Below are 19,514 nucleotides of genomic sequence, written 5' to 3' on the forward strand. Positions count from 1 at the left end.
ATGCTTTAGTCCAGGTCTGGGAGGAGATCCCTCAGGAGACCATCCGCCACCTCATCAGGAGCATGCCCAGGCGTTGTAGGGAGGTCATACAGACACATGGAGGCCACACACACTACTGAGCCTCATTTTGACTTGTTTTAAGGACATTACATCAAAGTTGGATCAGCCTGTAGTGTGGTTTTCCACTTTAATTTTGAGTGTGACTCCAAATCCAGACCTCCATGGGTTGATAAATTGGATTTCCATTGATTATTTGTGTGTGATTTTGTTGTCAGCACATTCAACTATGTAAAGAAAAAAGTATTTGATAAGATTATTTCATTCATTCAGATCTAGGACGTGTTATTTTAGTGTTCCCTTTATTTTTTTAAGCAGTATATGTTGTTCTGCCCCTGAACAAGGCAGTTAACCCACTGTTCCCTGGTAGGCAATCATTGTAAATAAGAATTTGTTCTGTTGGGGCTAGGGGGCAGTATTGAGAATTTAGAAAAAAATATGCGCCCATTTTTAACTGCCTCCTACACCAACTCAGAAGCTAGGATATGCATATTATTAACATATTTGGATAGAAAACACTCTGAATTTTCTAAAACTGTTTGAATGGTGTCTGTAAGTATACCAAAACTCATATGGCAGGCAAAAACCTGAGAAGAATACAAGCAGGAAATTAGAATTTTGTGGCTGTACTATTTTCGAGTCATTGCTAATAGATCACACAGTGACAAAGGATTCATTTTGCACTTCCTACGGCTTCCACTAGATGTCAACGATCTTTATAAAGTTGTTTGAAGCGTCTATGATGAACAGAGACCGGATGACAAGGAAGGGAAGTTGACGTCCCTGGGATGTCGTCACTTCGTTATTGTGCGCACATGCGCGTTCATGTGAGGCAAGACATATTTCAAAACGTTTTTCAAGACACAGGAGAGGTCGGGTTGAAATATTACTGATGTTTCACGTTAAAAATGGCCCTAAAGATTGATGCTAAACAACGTTTGACATGTTTGAACGAACGTAAATAGATTTTTTTTTTTTACTTTGTCGTGACTCCCCCCCCCTACATTTTGAGGAGCCTACTGAACGCGCTAACAACATGGAACAACTTGGAGTTATTTGGACATAAATTATGAACTTTGTCGAAAGAAACCACATTTGTTGTGGATCTGGGATTCCTGGAAATTCCTTCTGATGAAGATAATCAATGGTAAGGGATTATTTACAATAGTATTATTGATATTAGATGGTTCCAAGATGGTGCTAACCTGTATATCCTAGCCTATTGTTCTTAGCATAGCACCCCTTTTATTGCAAAGTGTGATTTCCCAGTAAAGTTATTTTGAAATCTGGCAATGCGGTAGCATTTATGAGATGTTAATCTATAATTCTTTGAATGACAATATTATAATTTACCAATGTTTTCGAATAGTAATTTTGTAAATTGTAACGCTGATTCACCGGAAGCATTTGAGGGAAAAAAAATTCTGAATTTCACCGCCACTGTAAAATGCTGTTTTTGGATATAAATATGAACTTGATGGAACAAAAAATGCATGTATTGTATAACATAATGTCCTAGGAGTGTCATCTGATGAAAATTGTCAAAGGTTAGTGCATAATTTTAGCTGGTTTTCTGCTTTTGGTGACGCCTGTCTTTGAATTGACAAAACATTACACACAGCTATTTTCAATGTACTCTCCTAACATAACCTAACTTTATGCTTCGCCGTAAAGCCTCTTTGAAATCGGACAATGTGGTTGGATTTAGGAGATGTTTATCTTTCAAATGGTGAAAAATAGTTGATTGTTTGAGAAATTGTAATGATTAGATTCTTGCAGTTTTGAATTTCCCGCCATGGTATCTTGTCAATAAATCCCGTTAGCGGGATCAGAGCGGGAAGGGGTCCTCTAGAGGTTAACCGACTTGCCTAATTAAATAAAGGTTAAATAAAATTTAAAAATAATGAAGTCTGTTGATTGTCAATCATTGGGTTCCTTTGTTTTGCAATATTCTCAAATCAAATCAAGCTTTATTTATACAGCACTTTTCAGACATGGATGCAACGCAATGGCTTCACAGGAAAAAACAATGAAAATAAACGGATTTTTACTACACAACTGAAAGACTACGGAACATTCCAAGGAAAATCCATTGATTAAAATATTAACAATTGGATGCAATATTCAACCATAACGAGATGGACAAGCAGGCACATGTGTAACACATTCTGACTAACGAGGTGACACCAATCAGTGCTAACGAGCTAGACGTGCTAAAGTCCAACCTCAAAACATAAATGGAAAAACCAAAGCCTGTAACACCTTCCCCTTTAAGACAACAAATATATCCTATATTTTCGTTGGACAAGTTTGTTCACCACCAACAGAAAACAACTTCCATTTCACATTATAATCAACTACAATGCTTCACCTTCACCAATATAAACATGGTGTCTACTGGCTGTCAACAATTAAAAACAAGAAAAAACACGTACTTTTAAATAATAATAATATACAATAGTATTTTTTCACCTTTTTCTTTCTATAGAATCCCCCACCTTGGTTCACTTACTATAGAATCCTAAAACTCACTAGCTTCTAGAACTCTCGTCTTCCTAAAACTCACTAGCTTCTAGAAGTCTCATCCCCTTGGAACGAGCCCAAACTAAACTCATCACCAATACAGAAAAACGTGCAGTCAAAATAAATTGTGATCCATGGCAACGCACTGGCTAAACGCAAAACACAAATCTTTTTGACAAATCTTTTTGAGACAATCAGCAACCAAGTTGTCCTCACCACGGACATGTCTGATTTCAAGAGGAAACTCCTGCAATATCTGTGGTAACTTTCCACCTCACTGCGGAGCTTCTCTCTCTTTTCAGGGTTCACTAGATAGGTATGTTGTTGGATCGGGGCCCAGTCCCCAATGACCTTCCTGCTCTAGTACATTTGGGTTGGCACATCTGAGAATGTACCCAGACATTCTAAAAGCAGGGCAACAATGTCAATATAATTGTACCAAAAAATTGTCAGTTGGTTGCATGAATAATTTTCATTACTAAATGTTACATGAAATATTTGATTGCATGTATTATTTTCAAGGGCTTTTCAATGACATTTTGCAAGGTGGGATAGCCCCAATGTCAAAACACAGTTTTAACGTGTCTAAATCAATAACCAATATGCAGAAACAGTTTGTGATATATTGAAAACCTAAACATAAAATGTGCTATGTACACAAACATCTGCCATATTACTTGTATTTTTTAAAACAAGCACCTTATAAATTGCACAAACACCAAAAACGCTGTTGTTTTGATAAGTAGCAATAAATCAGTGATATCGATTAGGGGGAAAATCAGGTTGTGCGTGCTGTTGAAACTAACACAACTAAAAAAACACATGGAAATGGGAGATATCTTTCACCTCACTGGTTAGAGGACAACCTGCAGAAGACAGTCAGCTACATTTTGGAGTGATGCATTTAAATGTAGGGGTCGCTAAACAAAGGAACACAACACTTATTTGTCATAACTCATCGATATCATGTTGAAATCAATTGTGTGACAGAAGGGAGATGAGGTTGCACGTCCTGTTAAAGTAACAGCTCAAAAACCACATGGAATCTGGGAATAATGTGAACATCACTGGTTAGAGGAACCTTTGTAGAAAACAGCCAGATACATTTTGAAGTGTTGCATTTTGATTCCAGTGGGTCACCAATGTGGTAAGTGTAACACAACTCTTTTTTTGTTAGTCACTTTTTGTTAAATCACATAAATAGTACTCTTTCAATTCAGAGCCTGGATTTCCCCCCTGAGTCTAATATCCATATCATGTTGAAATCAATAGAACAGGGGACAAACGTTTAGGGTTCTACATTGTGACATCATTAAAATACTCCTACTACAATGTTAAAACATTCTACATTGTGACATTAATTCATTGATATCATGAAACAACTCCTTCATGTATGTATTTTCTGATATTTGATCAGAGATCTTTAATCAGATTATCTCTGGTCACAGCCTTGAGGTTTCTCTCCTGTGTGTGTTCTCTGGTGTATCTTCATATGGCTAGATGTTATAAATAACTTCCCACATTGAGTACAGCTATAGGGTTTCTCTCCAGTGTGTTTTCTCTGGTGAACAGTCAGATTGCTGACAAAGTAAAACTCTTCCCACATTCATCACAGCTATACGATTTCTCTCCTGTGTGTTCTCTGGTGTGATACCAGGTTGCTTAGCTGAGTAAAACACTTCCCACATTGATCACAGATATAAGATTTCTCTCCTGTGTGTGTTCTCTGGTGTGATATCAGGCTGGTTGAATGAGTAAAATTCTTCCCACATTGAGTACAGCTATAAGATTTCTCTCCTGTGTGTGTTCTCCTGTGAAGAGTCAGAATGCTAGATGTAGTAAAACTCTTCCCACATTCATCACAGCTATATGGTTTCTTTCCTGTGTGTGTTCTCTGGTGTATCTTCAGTTCTCCAGATTGAACAAAACTCTTCCCACATTGAATACAGCTATAAGTTTTCTCTCCTGTGTGTATTCTCTGGTGTATCTTCAGTTCGCAAGATTGAACAAAACTCTTCCCACATTCAGTACAGCTATAAGATTTCTCTCCTGTGTGTGTTCTCTGGTGTATCTTCAGTTCACAAGATTGAACAAAACTCTTCCCACATTGAGTACAGCTATAAAGTTTCTCTCCTGTGTGTGTTCTCTGGTGTATCTTCAGTTCACAAGATTGAACAAATCTCTTCCCACATTCATCACAGCTATATGGTTTCTCTCCTGCGTGTATTCTCTGGTGTGATATCAGGCTGCTTAGCCGAGTAAAACTCTTCCCACATCGATCACAGGTATAAGGTTTGTCTCCTGTGTGTGTTTTTTGGTGTACATTAAGACGGCTAGATGTATCAAAACTCTTCCCACATTGAGTACAGCTATAAGGTTTCTCTAGTGTGTGGATTCTCTGATGCATTTTAATGGGTGTTGATGAGGTGAATCTCTTCCCACAGTCAGAGCAGCTGTGAGTTCTCTTCCCTGTGGGTCTCTGCTGGTGTTTCTTGAGGTGTTCTAATGTGGAGAGACTCTTCTCTGCCTTGTCAGCATCATGAGGTTGTTCAGGCTCCCCAGAGGATCCACGATAGTCGTGTCTCTCTCCTGTGTGAATGACAAAGTCAGACAGATGGTTAAAGTCCCACAACAGTGGAAATCCACTGTTTATTTGAGGTAAAGGGTGATGCCCAGAGCATACCCATGAAGTTGTACAACAATTGAAGTCTGTTAAATTTGAAAATGGAGACAGTCAAGATAGCAACAATAGTCCGATTTAGTCTTGTTTTCACATTAGTAGTAACATCTAAGATTGTAGGCTAGAAATAAGTTATTCATGTTCTTGAAACCCTAAGCAATGTGCCAGATGACTTCTTGTCTCCAATATAGGACCGTTTCTGTGTTTGCTAAAATTGCGGCGAGGGCGATGCAAGTTGTTGTAGAAACTCCTCCCGCTAATGAGGAAACCACTAGTTATGGACGTAGTATATCTGCTAATGAGGAAACCACTAGTTATGGATGTAGTATATCTGCTAATGAGGAAACCGCTAGTTATGGATGTAGTATATCTGGTAATGAGGAAACCGCTAGTTATGGATGTAGTATATCTGGTAATGAGGAAACCGCTAGTTATGGATGTAGTATATCTGCTAATGAGGAAACCACTAGTTATGGATGTAGTATATCTGGTAATGAGGAAACCACTAGTTCTGGATGTAGTATAACTGGTAATGAGGAAACCACTAGTTATGGATGTAGTATATCTGGTAATGAGGAAACCGCTAGTTATGGATGTAGTATATCTGGTAATGAGGAAACCGCTAGTTATGGATGTAGTATATCTGGTCATGAGGAAACCACTAGTTATGGATGTAGTATATCTGGTAATGAGGAAACCACTAGTTATGGATGTAGTATATCTGGTAATGAGGAAACCACTAGTTATGGATGTAGTATATCTGCTAATGAGGAACCCACTAGTTATGGATGTAGTATATCTGCCTGGAGCAAAAATGGTTTGCTCCATTACCAGGTTGCTTATGAGTACATTTCACACTACTTTGGATTATAATTGTAAGGCTCGTTTGAATGTCTTGCTTAATATAATGTTTGTGGCATCATCGCAAGTCAACCACTTTGTACTTAAAAAACACTTCAACCAGTAAAATGCTCTATGGCTTTTCCATCAGCCTGAAAATGAGGGTTTGCACACTGTTTGCCAAATTGGCCCATAACTTCACCTAACAATAACAGAGACCTACTGTAGGACCCATAACTTCTTCTAACAACAAATATAGGAAAATAGCTCTGTGTGTTGTACAATAGCTTATCCATCAAGGAACAGTTCTCTACACATTATGAGCAAAGTAGGAATGTTGGATCCAACATGGAGCACGGCATAACGGTCTTTACCAGAGTAATGAATGAAGAAGCACTTTGGTTGTTGTTGCATGTCGTGATGTTTGTCATGTGACTGTTATTCAGAAAAATATTTCCTGGATCAGCTTATGATAGTTGAACGTGACTAACAAAACAGCTACAGTATTAAGAATTATGTGTAATTATTGAAGAACCGCGTTAATGACAGTATCCATTTGGTTGTTGTAAATAAAGTTAAGACGTTTTAATTTCATTTTTTTTTCACCTTTATTTAACCAGGTAGGCTAGTTGAGAACAAGTTGTCATTTACAACTGCGACCTGGCCAAGATAAAGAAAAGCAGTGCGACAAAAACAACAACACAGAGTTACACGTGGGAAAAACAAACAAACAGTCAATAACACAATAGAAAAATCTATATACAGTGTGTGCAAATGGAGTAAGGAGGTAAGGCAATAAATAGGCCATAGTAGCAGAGTAATTACAATTTAGCAGATTAACACTGGAGTGATAGATGTGCAGATGATGATGTGCAAGTAGAAATACTGGTGTGCAAAAGAGCAAAAAAAGTAAATAAAAACATGGGGATGAGGTAGGTAGTTGGATGGGCTATTTACAGATGGACTATGTACAGCTGCAGCGATCGGTAAGCTGCTCAGATAGATGATGCTTAAAGTTAGTGAGGGAGATGAAAGTCTCCAAATTCAGCGATTTTTGCAATTCGTTCCAGTGATTGGCAGCAGAGAACTGGAAGGAGAGGCGGCCAATGTAGGTGTTGGCTTTGGGGATGACCACTGAGATATACCTTCTGGAGCGCGTGCTATGGGTGGGTGTTGCTATGGTGACCAGTGAGCTGAGTGAAGGCGGCCTAGCAAAGACTTATAGATGACCTGGAGCCAGTGGGTTTGGCGACGAATATGTAGCGAGGGCCAGCCGAAGAGAGCATACAGGTCGCAGTGGTGGGTGCTATATGGGGCTTTGGTGACAAAACGGATGGCACTGTGATAGACTGCATTCTAGTTTGCTGAGTAGAGTGTTGGAGGCTATTTTGAAAATGACATTGCCGAAGTCAAGGATCCGTAGGATAGTCAGTTTTACGAAGGTATGTTTGGCAGCGTGAGTGAAGGAGGCTTTGTTGCGAAATAGGAAGCCGATTCTAGATTACATTTTGGATTGGAAATGCTTAACATTAGTCTGGAAGGAGAGTTTACAGTCTAGCCAGACATCTAGGTATTTACAGTTGTCCACATATTCTAAGTCAGAACCGTCCAGAGTAGTGATGCTGGACGGGCGGGTGCGGGCAGCGATCGGTTGAAGAGCATACATTTAGTTTTACTAGCGTTTAAGAGCAGTTGGAGACCACGGAAGGAGTGTTGTATGGCATTGAAGCTCGGTTGGAGGTTTGTTAACACATTGTCCAAAGAAGGGCCAGATGTATACAGAATGGTGTCGTCTGCGTAAAGGTGGATCATAGAATCACCCGCAGCAAGAGCAATATCGTTGGTATATACAGAGAAAAGAGTCGGCTCGAGAATTGAACCCTGTGGTACCCCCATAGAGACTGCCAGAGGTCCGGACAACAGGCTCACCAGGTGAGAACCAGGTGAGTCAGTCATTTGAGAAACCAAGGCTGTTGAGTCTGCCGATAAGAATACAGTGATTAACAGAGTCGAAAGCCTTGGCCAGGTTGATGAAGACGGCTGCACAGTACTGTCTTTTATCGATGGCGGTTATGATATAGTTTAGTACCTTGAGCGTGGCTGAGGTGCACCGGTGACCAGCTCGGAAACTGGATTGCACAGCGGAGAAGGTACGGTGGGATTCAAAATGGTCAGTGATCTGTTAGTTAACTTGGCTTTCGAAGACTTTAGAAAGGCAGGGCAGGATGGATATAGGTCTGTAACAGTGTGGGTCTAGAGTGTCACCCCCTTTGAAGAGGGGGGATGACCGCGGAAGCGTTCCAATCTTTAGGAATCTCGGACATTACATTTACGTCATTTAGCAGACGCTCTTATCCAGAGCGACTTACAAATTGGTGCATTCACCTTATGATATCCAGTGGAACAACCACTTTACAATAGTACGATACTAAAGAGAGGTGGAACAGACTAGTAATAGGGGTTGCCACAATGGCGGCGGATAATTTTAGAAAGAGAGGGTCCAGATTGTCTAGCCCAGCTGATTTGTACGGGTCCAGGTTTTGCAGCTCTTTCAGAACATCAGCTATCTGGATTTGGATGAAGGAGGAGCTGTGGAGGTTTGGGCAAGTAGCTGTGGGAGGTGGGGAGCTGTTGGCCGGGGTTGGGGTAGCCAGGAGGAAAGCATGTCCAGCTGTAGAGAAATGCTTGTTGAAATTCTCGATTATAGTGGATTTATTGGTGGTGACAGTATTTCCTAGCCTCAGTGCAGTGGGCAGCTGGGATGAGGTGCTCTTATTCTCCATGGACTTTACAGTGTCCCAAAACTTTTTGGAGTTAAAGCTACAGGATGCAAATTTCTGTTTGTAAAAGCTAGCTTTTGCATCCTAACTGACTGTGTGTATTGGTTCCCGACTTCTCTGAAAGGTTGCATATCGTGGGGACTATTCGATGCTAGTACAGTACGCAACAGGATGTTTTGTGCTGGTTGAGGGCAGTCAGGTCTGGAGTGAACCAAGGGCTATATCTGTTCTTAGTTTTACAATTTTTGAAAGGGGCATGCTTATTTAAGGTGGTGAGGAAATTACTTTTAAAGAACAACCAGGCATCCCAGTTTAGGTCACCTAACAGAATGAACTCTGAAGATAGATGGGGGCAATCAATTCACATATGGTGTCCAGGGCACAGCTGGGAGCTGAGGGGGGTCTGTAACAGGTGGCAACAGTTAGAGACTTATTTCTGGAGAGATTCATTTTTAAAATTAGAAGCTCAAACTGTTTGGGCATAGACCTGGAAAGTATGACAGAACTTTGCAGGCCATCTCTCTAGTAGATTGCAACTCCTCCCCCTTTGGCAGTTCTATCTATCTTGATGGAAAATGTTGTAGTTGGGGATGGAAATTTCAGAATTTTTGGTGGCCTTCCAAAGCCAGGATTCAGACACGGCAAGGACATCAAGGTTGGCGGAGTGTGCTAAAGCAGTGAGTCAAACAAACTTAGGGAGGAGGCTTCTGATGTTAACATGCATGAAACCAAGGCTTTTACGGTTACAGAAGTCAACAAATGAGAGCCCTGGGGGACACACAGGGCCTGGCTTAACCTCTACATCACCCGAGGAACAGAGGAGTAGGATGAGGGTACGGCTAAAGGGTATCAGAACTGGTCGTCTAGTGCTTTGTGAACAGAGAATAAAAGGAGCAGATTTCTGGGCGTGGTAGGATAGATTCAAGGCATAATGTACAGACAGGGGTATGGTAGGGTGCGGGTACAGTGGAGGTAAACCTAGGCATTGAGTGACGATAAGAGAGGTTGCATCTCTGGAGGCAACAGTTATGCTAGGTGATGTGTCAGGGAAATTGCAAGATTATGTTATAATGCTTATAATGGTTGTTTTATTTGACAGAATAGAGTATTCTGTTAACTATTGTGTGTGTGTGTTCTACTGAGGATGGGCCTCTATGAGATAACACTGACAGAGGAGATTTACGATGTCTTTGGGTAATAAAGCCTAAAGAGCATCCAGAGAACATGGGTTAATGGTTCTATTCTATACCGTACCAGGAAGAGACGGTTCCAGTTTGGAGTAGGAGGACCAGACACTGGTCTATACAATGAAAACTGTTGACACAGCAGATGCTGTCTGCTATGTATTATAGATATCTTTCATACAAATGTTAACCTTGTGACCATTCTATGTATCTGTTGTTCGTCATGTAGGTTGAAAGGGGTGTATCTTGGCTATAAAAGATCTTTGTACTTTTGTTTTGCCACTCTCAACGGATCATTAGAAAATGGTGAATCGTTGATAAGTCGTTGCTATTGCAAAGCTCTTATTATTAAAGATTTAGTTTAAGTATAACTCTGACTTGTGTGAAGTTTGTCTCTCCTCATTTGATAGTAAAGAAATGAACCACCACAGAGGTCACTGCATGTGGGAGGTGGGACAAAAGAGCTCTCTGAGGCATGTTGAGTGGGACTAGGGGCTCCGCAGTAAAATAAAGCAATAACTACCCTAAACAACAGTATACAAGGCATATTGACATTAGAGAGATAAAGCGAGGCATAAAGCAATCACAGGTGTTGATTGGGAGAGCTAGCTAAGACAACAACAGGTAAGACAACAGTTAATCAGCTAAGACAACAACAACAGGTAAAATGGTGATGAATGGGCAGAGTGGGTCAGTTAACTACACACAGAGCCTGAGTTCGAGGCTGGGGCCGACAGATAAACAAAATAAACAAAATGGAGTACCGTGATTAATGAACAGTCCAGCAGGCATCAGCTATGTAGCCAAGTGATCATAGGGTCCAGTGAACAGCAATATACAGTTGAAGTCGGACGTTTACATACACTTTAGCCAAATACATTTAAACTCAGTTTTTCACAATTCCTGACAACTAATCCTAGCAAAAATTCCCTGTCTTAGGTCAGTTAGGATCATCACTTTATTTTAAGAATGTGAAATGTCAGAATAATAGCAGAGGATATTTTCTACCTGCAGGCTTTATGTAGGCAATTTTTTACAGTTGGCAATAAAAGTTACTTTTAGATTTGTATAATTTTCATTTAGATTTAGATAGAATGTAGATTAATCACAGACAATGATTTTGAGATACTATTATAAATTAAATTAAACTGTTCCAGTAAAATGTGCATATTGAAATCATAACTGGCACCAGATCAGTAGAAATGGTAAGATAAATTTGCACTCCAAATGTAGGTTGCCAACTGCTTGTGTCGAAGCCTATTACCAGCAACGTCAGAATTTATGAAGGCCAGCAGGACGTGGTTGTTCAGGAAGAGTTTATTCCTCTGGTTGGGCTATATTGATGTAATGGCATGAAAACAAAAATACTGAAAATTATACAATGACTTATCAACAGCTCTAATAATTTGCACCCCACAGGAAATCTACACTGGCAATTCTAGAATATACTATATAGCCTAGAAACCTGGTTAAACTATCATTATGACATCATGGATGAATTCTAGAATATACTATATAGCCTAGAAACCTGGTTAAACTATCATTATGACATCATGGATGAATTATAGAATACACTATATAGCCTAGAAACCTGGTTAAACTATCATTATGACATCATGGATGAATTCTAGAATATACTATATAGCCTAGAAACCTGGTTAAACTGTCATTATGACATCATGGATGGCCAGTCCTTGTATTCATAGTGTAGTCAATTCAGGGGGTAGCCCTGAGCTGGACTCAAACCTGGGTCCAGCGACTGTCAAGTCAACACCTTATAATTGTTATGCCAAGATGTCTGAACTGGATGGGGCCACAGGGCCACAGTGTCTCCTGACCCCTCCTATCTCAGCCTCCAGTATTTATGCTGCAGTAGTTTATGTGGCGGGGGGCTAGGGTCAGTCTGTTACATCTGGAGTATTTCTCGTCTTATCCAGTGTCCTGTGTGAATTTAAATATGCTCTCTCTAATTCTCTCATTCTGAGGACCTGAGCCCTAGGACCATGCCTCAGGACTACCTGGCATGATGACTCCTTGCTGTCCCCAGTCCACCTGGTCGTGCTGCTGCTCCAGTTTCAACTGTTCTGCCTGCGGCTATGGAACCCTGACCTGTTCACCGGACGTGCTACCTGTCCCAGACCTGCTGTCCCAGACCTGCTGGAACCCTGACCTGTTCACTGGACGTGCTACCTGTCCCAGACCTGCTGTTTTCAACTCTCTAGAGACAGCAGGAGCGGTAGAGATACTCTCAAAGATCGGCTATGAAAAAGCCAACTGACACTTACTCTTGAGTTGCTGACTTGTTGCACCCTCGACAACTACTATGATTATTATTATTTGACCATGCTGGTCATTTATGAACATTTGAACATCTTGGCCATGTTCTGTTAATCTCCACCCTGGCAAAGCCAGAAGAGGACTGGCCACCATTCATAGCCTGGTTCCTCTCTAGGTTTCTTCCTAGGTTTTGGCCTTTCTAGGGCGTTTTTCCTAGCCACCGTGCTTCTACACCTGCATTGCTTGCTGTTTGGGGTTTTAGGCTGGGTTTCTGTACAGCACTTTGAGATATCAGCTGATGTAAGAAGGGCTATATAAATAAATTTGAACTTCTTGACGAGGTCGCTAGGTTTTGGGTCAGGGTTGATACAATAGCTTTCTCTATGAATTTGAGAGTGGTTACATTTCTCCAGCCCCCATCCCTCAACTGTTTACCAAACCAAGTCTCTGGGCAGCCATTTTGTTGTTGTTTAAATCCTAGGTTGTCCCTTTAAAAAAGCCACACAACAATCAATCAACCAATTTGCAGTTGAAACAATGACAAAGCTGTAATTCCACCACTGTTTTGGTTATAAGATGATGGATGGGGCTGGAGAAATGTAACTGGTCTCTAATTCATAGACAGACCTATGGATACAAGGACTGACCATCAATGATATCAACATTATAGTTTTAACCATGTTGAGGCTATACAGTGTAGATTTACATTGTTTCTAAACAGAGTAAAAAAAGCTTATTAGGGGTTCTGATGGGGTACAACAGTTGAACTAAGCTCATGAGGCATGTGTTATATTCTTCAAAAATCAATGGCTATAAATTAATAATTTAAAAGTCCAAACATGGATGTAGCAAATGCAGATTTCCCCTTTAACACCACACATCTGTTCAACAACTGCAGAGTTTGTGCCTCTGTTTTTAAGACAGTACTTACTAGTGTTAATCAGGGCCCGTTCATCGTTAGAACCATTGGGTGCCTGAAGATGCGTTTGGGAAACCGGGCCCAGATATCCATTTTCCTCCTCCTTTGTCACTCCAAAAACGGAATCCTCCTCTTCTTTAACTGAAACGTCTTTCTCTTCTTTCACGGTAACAGCCTCAGCCTCTACTTCTTGTTTTACTGTAGGAGGAGAGTAGCTTAGTGAACTCATGGTCGGGGATGTTAGCTAGCTAGCATTAGCGACTAGCCTAGTTCTAAGCTAACTTAGCAAACCAGCTAGCTGACAAACAACGTAAATATATAATTAAATGGGCCAACAAGTACATACAACAGAAGTGTGTTTAATACACAGCGACTAATATACACCAAACCAGTGTAAAGAGCGTGAATGTTGTAGCTATGTTTGCTACCGAGGTGTCTGACTAGCTGTTGTTGTTGAAGGAGCGTCCCGTCCACTAGATTATACGTCACACTGGCAGCATCGCCTGAACCTAAAAGACGCACATCGCCATCTGCTGATTGGAGGGCAACGCAGTTGAGGAACCAAACGTTTATTTTTCATTTATTTCAGAGAAGATTAATATTACATTAAGTCGTTCAAAGAGAAGCATGTGTTAATTGATTCGTTTTTAATGAGTATGAATTTAAAACAAACGTCTGACATGGATCATTTCGACCCCAGAGGCATATCTTTTATCATAGCCAAACTGTGGTTTATCAATTCTTCCAATTTTTCATGACTTTGTCAATCAACTGGTTCTTATTAAATGTAAATCATGGTTTAGTGTTTCTGTATCAATATGGACTTTTAACTAATTCAAATCATTTGGAGTCATCTCGACCCCAGCCAAAAGCACCTTTGATAAATAGGACGTTTATTTCAAATCAAAATCACATTATATTGGTCACATACACGTGTTTAGCAGATGTTATTGCGGGTGTCGCGAAATACTTGTGTTTCTAGCTCCGACAGTGCAGTAATATCTAACAATTACACAACATATACCCAATACACACAAATCTAAGTGTTTGAATCTAGGTTTCTCTGTAGACATGATCCATCCCACCAGAGGGTGGAGGGGCACCTGTATCAGTGGTTTTGACCAGATAGACACCTGCAGACACACAGTATAGTGCCTCCCATGTACTCTCCTAAGATTGGACTTTTCTATACCACGTACCACATGACTGTGTACAAATTTGCCAATGGTAGAAAACTCTGCCAGCGATATACAGTGCATTCGCAAAGTATTCAGACACCTTCACGTTTTCCACATTTTCTTACGTTACAGCCTTATTCTAAAATTGAATAATTTTTTGCCCTCATCAATCCACATACAATACTTCACAATACCCCATAATGACATCACAATACCCCACAAAGACAAACCCAAAACAGGTTTTTAGAAATTTTTGCAAATGTATTTACTTAAGTGCTCTTTGCTATGAGACTCGAAATTGAGCTCAGGTGCATCCTGTTTCCATTGATCATCCTTGAGATGTTCCTACAACTTGATTCGAGTCCACTTGTGGTAAATTCAATTGATTGGACATGATTTGGAAAGGCACACACCTGTCTATATAAGGTCCCACAGTTTATGTCAGAGCTAAAACCAAGCTATGAGGTCAAAGGAATTGTCCGTAGAGCTCTGAGACAGGATTGTGTCGAGTCACAGATCTGGGGAAGGGTTCCAAAAAATGTCTGCAGCATTGAAGGTCCTCAAGAACACAGTGGCCTCCATCATTCTTAAATGGAATAAGTTTGGAACCACCAAGACTCTTCCTAGAGCTGGCTGCCCGGCCAAACTGAGCAATCGGGAGAGAAGGGTCTTCGTCAGGGAGGTGACCAAAAACTCGATGGTCACTCTGACAGAGCTCCAGAGTTCATCTGTGGAGAACCTTCCAGAAGGATTATCATCACTGCAGTACTCCACCAATCAGGCCTTTATGGTAGAGGCCAGACAGAAGCTACTCCTCAGTAAAAGGCACATGACAGCCCGCTTGGAGTTTGCCAAAAGGCACCTAAAGGACTCTCAGACCATGAGAAACAAGATTCTCTGGTCTGATTAAACCAAGATTGAACTCTTTGGCCTGAATGTCATGTGTCACGTCTGGAGGAAAATTGGTACCATCCCTACGGTGAAGCATGGTGGTGGCAACGTCATGCTGTGGAGATGTTTTTCAGCAGCAGTGCAAGTTGTCTACTGATATTGGTGTAATTTCTCACCTATTTTGTCAGAAGGAAAGTTAATTTCCCCTCAGGCACATGCATTTGTTCTTTGTTATTATGAAGGTAATTTGTGTAGAATGTACTTTTCCCCACTCATTCACCCCACCTCTTTACGTTGCTTATTTATATTCAGTGGCCTGACTGCGTCCAGACTGTCAAAGGCCCATCCTGGTAGATCTGAACCTAATGCAGCTTGGGGTGATCGGATGACAGAAGTCACATTAAGGTGCCAGGTATAACTGAGGCTACAGATGCTCCATATCCATTACTTGGAGTGTTGTATATAATATGACTAAATGTGTTTCTGTGTTGCAGGAGCAGTCAAGAAATGGAACGGCAAGGCCACAGAACTTGATATAATCAGAGCTGTGGGAGACCTTTTCAAGCCCCTGGTAGAGCCGGGGGTGGTGTTTACCACTCCACCACGCCTTCAGCAGGCTGGAAAAGTGGGATTGATACTGTTTTTCATACTAAGATGGACCAAGAGTCTGTTGATTGGTCAGTCATTGGGTTAATTTGTTTTGCAATATGTTCAAATCAAATCAAGCTTTATTTATACAGCACGTCAGACATCAAAATATTTAGTACACAAATATGAGGATAAAAACAGAAGAATAACAACTGAAAGACTAATGAGCATTCTAAGGAAATGCCATTGATTAAAATATTAATTGGATGCGATATCCAACCCAAAATACAAGCTTGTTTTTTAGGAGGGGCTCTGAAAGACACTATGGGGGTGTCCACTGAAAGTTGACTAGTAACAACAACTGGGACCTAAAAGACACCCACCATGAGACCCATTTCTAAATAATAATATACAATAGTATAATTTTTTTCTCCTTTTTCTTTCTATAGAATCCTAGAACTCACTAGCTTCTAGAACTCTCGTCCCCTTGGAACGAGCCCAAACAAAACTCATCTCCAATACGGAAAAACGTGCAGTCAAATAAATTGTGATCCATAACAAAGCACTGGCTAAACACAAAACTTTTTAACTGCCCACCCTTGAGACTATCAGCAACCAAGTTGTCCTTACCACGGACATGTCTAATTTCAAGAGGAAACTCCTGCAATATCCGTAGTAACTTTCCAGCTCACAGCAGAGCTTCTCTCTCTTTTCAGGGTTCACTCGATAGGCATGTTGTTGGATCGGGGCCCAGTCCCCAATGTCATGCTCTAGTACATTTGGGTTGGCACATCTGAGAATGAACCCTGATATTCTTAAAGCAGGGCAACAATGTTAATATAACTGTACCAAAAATGGTCAGTTGCTTGCATAAAGAATTATCATTACTAAATGTTACATGAATTGTAAATAGGAAATATTTGATTGCATAGTCTTATTTTCAACGTCTTTTCAATGACATTTTGCTGGGTGGGATAGCCCAATGTCAAAACACAGTTTTAACATGTCCAAATTTAAACATAAAATGTGCTATATACACAAACATCTGCCACAACAATCATACTACACGTATTTTTTTAAACAAGCACCTTATAAACTGCACAAGCACCAAAAACACTGTTGTTTTGACAAGTAGCAATAAATCACTGATATCAATTAGGGGGGAAATCAGGTTGTGCTAGAGGAGGGAGATGACGTTGAACGTCCTGTTAAAACTAACAGCTCAAAAACCACACGGAATCTGGGAATAATGTGTACATCACTGGTTAGAGGACAATTTGTAGAAAACAGATCGCTACATTTTGAAGTGTTGCATTTTGATTCCAGTGGGTCACCAACGTGGTAAGTGGAACACAACTCTTTTTTTGTTAGCCACTCTGTTAAATAACATAAATAGTTCTCTCAATTCAGAGCCTGGATTTTTCCCCTGAGGCTAATATCCATATCACGCTGAAATCAATTGAGTGGGGCAAACGTTTAGGGTTCTACATTGTGAAATTCCTTAAAATACTCCTGCTACAATGTTAAAAACATTCTACATTGTGACATTTTTTCATTGATATCACGAAATAACTCCATGTATTTTCTGATGTTTGATCAGAGATCTTTTACCAACTTTTATCAAAGTATCTCTTGTCACACTGATCACAGCTATAAGATTTCTCTCCTGTGTGTGTTCTCTTGTGTAGAGTCAGAGAGCCAGATCGAGAAAATCTCTTCCCGCATTGACCACAGCTATAAGATTTCTCTCCTGTGTGTGTTCTCTGGTGTAGAGTCAGAGAGCCAGATGTAGTACATCTCTTCCCACATTGATCACAGCTAAAGGTTTCTCTCCTGTGTGTGTTCTCTGGTGTGATACCAGATGGCCAGATTGACCAAAACTCTTCCCACATTGATCACAGGTATAAGGTTTCTCTCCTGTGTGTATTCTCTGGTGTAGAGTCAGAGTTCTCGATGCAGCAAAACTCTTCCCACATTGACCACAGCTATAAGGTTTCTCTCCTGTGTGTGTTCTCTGGTGCACTGTCAGCTCTCCAGATCGACCAAAACCCTTCCCACATTGATCACAGCTATTAGGTTTCTCTCCTGTGTGTATTCTCTGGTGTGATACCAGATGGCCAGATTGACCAAAACTCTTCCCACATTGATCACAGCTATAAGGTTTTTCTCCTGTGTGTGTTCTCTGGTGTAGAGTCAGAGTGCTAGATGTAGTAAAACTCTTACCACATTGACCACAGCTATAAGATTTCTCTCCTGTGTGTGTTCTCTTGTGTAGTGTCAGAGAGCCAGATCTACCAAAACTCTTCCCACATTGACCACAGCTATAAAACTTCTCTTCTATGTGTATTTTCTGGTGTAGAGTCAGAGAGCCAGATGTAGTATATCTCTTCCCACATTGATCACAGCTGTAAGGTTTCTCTTCTGTGTGTATTCTCTGGTGTTGAGTCAGATGGCAAGATCGACCAAAACTCTTCCCACATTGAACACAGCTGTAATGTTTCTCTCCTGTGTGTGTTCTCTGGTGCACTGTCAGCTCTCCAGATTGACCAAAACTCTTCCCACATTGATCACAGCTATAAGGTTTCTCTCCTGTGTGTATTCTCTGGTGCACTGTCAGCTTTTCAGATCGACCAAAACTCTTCCCACACTGATCACAGCTATACGATTTCTCTCTTGTGTGTATTCTTTGGTGTTGAGTCAGATGGCAAGATTGACCAAAACTCTTCCCACATTGAACACAGCTGTAAGATTTCTCTCCTGTGTGTATTCTCTGGTGCACTGTCAGCTCTCCAGATTGACGAAAACTCTTCCCACATTGATCACAGCTAAAAGGTTTCTCTCCGGTGTGTATTCTCTGGTGCACTGTCAGCTCTCCAGATCGACCAAAATTCTTCCCACATTGAACACAGCTATAAAGTTTCTCTCCTGTGTGTGTTCTCTGATGAATATTAATGCCTGATGAGGTCAATCTCTTCCCACAGTCAGAGCAGCAGTGAGTTCTCTTCCCTGTGGATCTCTGAAGGTGTTTATTGAGGTGTTCTGATCTGGAGAGACTCTTCTCTGCCTTTTCAGCATCACGAGGTTGTTGAGGCTCCCCAGAGGATCCACGATAGTTAAGTATCTCTCCTGTGTGAACAACAAAGTCAGACAGATGATTAACAGTGATGAGGGGTGGCCGTTTGACCGCGAACACATAATGGATGCAAGCAATGAGGCAGTGATCGCTGAGATTCTGATTGAAAACAGCAGAGGTGTATTTGGAGGGCAAGTTGGTCAGGATAATATCTATGAGGGTGCCCATGTTTACGGATTTAGGCTTGTACCTGGTGGGTTCCTTGATAATTTGTGTGAGATTGAGCGCATCTAGCTTGGATTGTAGGACGGCCGGGGTGTTAAGCATATCCCAGTTTAGGTCACCTAACAGAACGAACTCTGAAGATAGATGGGGGGCAATCGATTCACATATGGTGTCCAGGGCACAACTGGGAGCTGAAGGGGGTCTATAACAGGCGGCAACAGTGAGAGACATATTTCTGGAGAGATTCATTTTTAAAATTAGAAGCTTGAACTGTTTGGGTGTAACAGTGTAGGTTCCTT

At 40.8% G+C, this 19,514-nt stretch overlaps 2 protein-coding genes across 2 annotated transcripts in view; both read right to left on the reverse strand.

Moving 5' to 3' along the window:
• LOC115149597 (NACHT, LRR and PYD domains-containing protein 12-like) overlaps nt 1-19,514 on the reverse strand; it is a gene marked incomplete at both ends in the record, with an annotated part of 397,095 nt that overhangs the window by 177,650 nt on the left and 199,931 nt on the right. The window contains one exon of the mRNA XM_029692550.1: nt 1,668-1,694. Coding sequence (XP_029548410.1) covers nt 1,668-1,694 — 27 coding nt within the window. The remainder of the gene's footprint in view (nt 1-1,667; nt 1,695-19,514) is intronic.
• Nucleotides 4,153-4,988, reverse strand: LOC115149564 (zinc finger protein 2 homolog). Its single transcript, XM_029692522.1, has 2 exons — nt 4,426-4,988; nt 4,153-4,160 (listed from the first exon to the last, which is right to left on the reverse strand). Exons 1-2 carry the CDS (start codon nt 4,985-4,987, stop codon nt 4,153-4,155), a joined length of 570 nt encoding a protein of 189 aa, XP_029548382.1. The 5' UTR covers nt 4,988.

The sequence above is a fragment of the Salmo trutta genome, chromosome 15, assembly GCF_901001165.1.
Source record: "Salmo trutta chromosome 15, fSalTru1.1, whole genome shotgun sequence".
Classification (NCBI taxonomy): Eukaryota; Metazoa; Chordata; class Actinopteri; order Salmoniformes; family Salmonidae; genus Salmo; species Salmo trutta.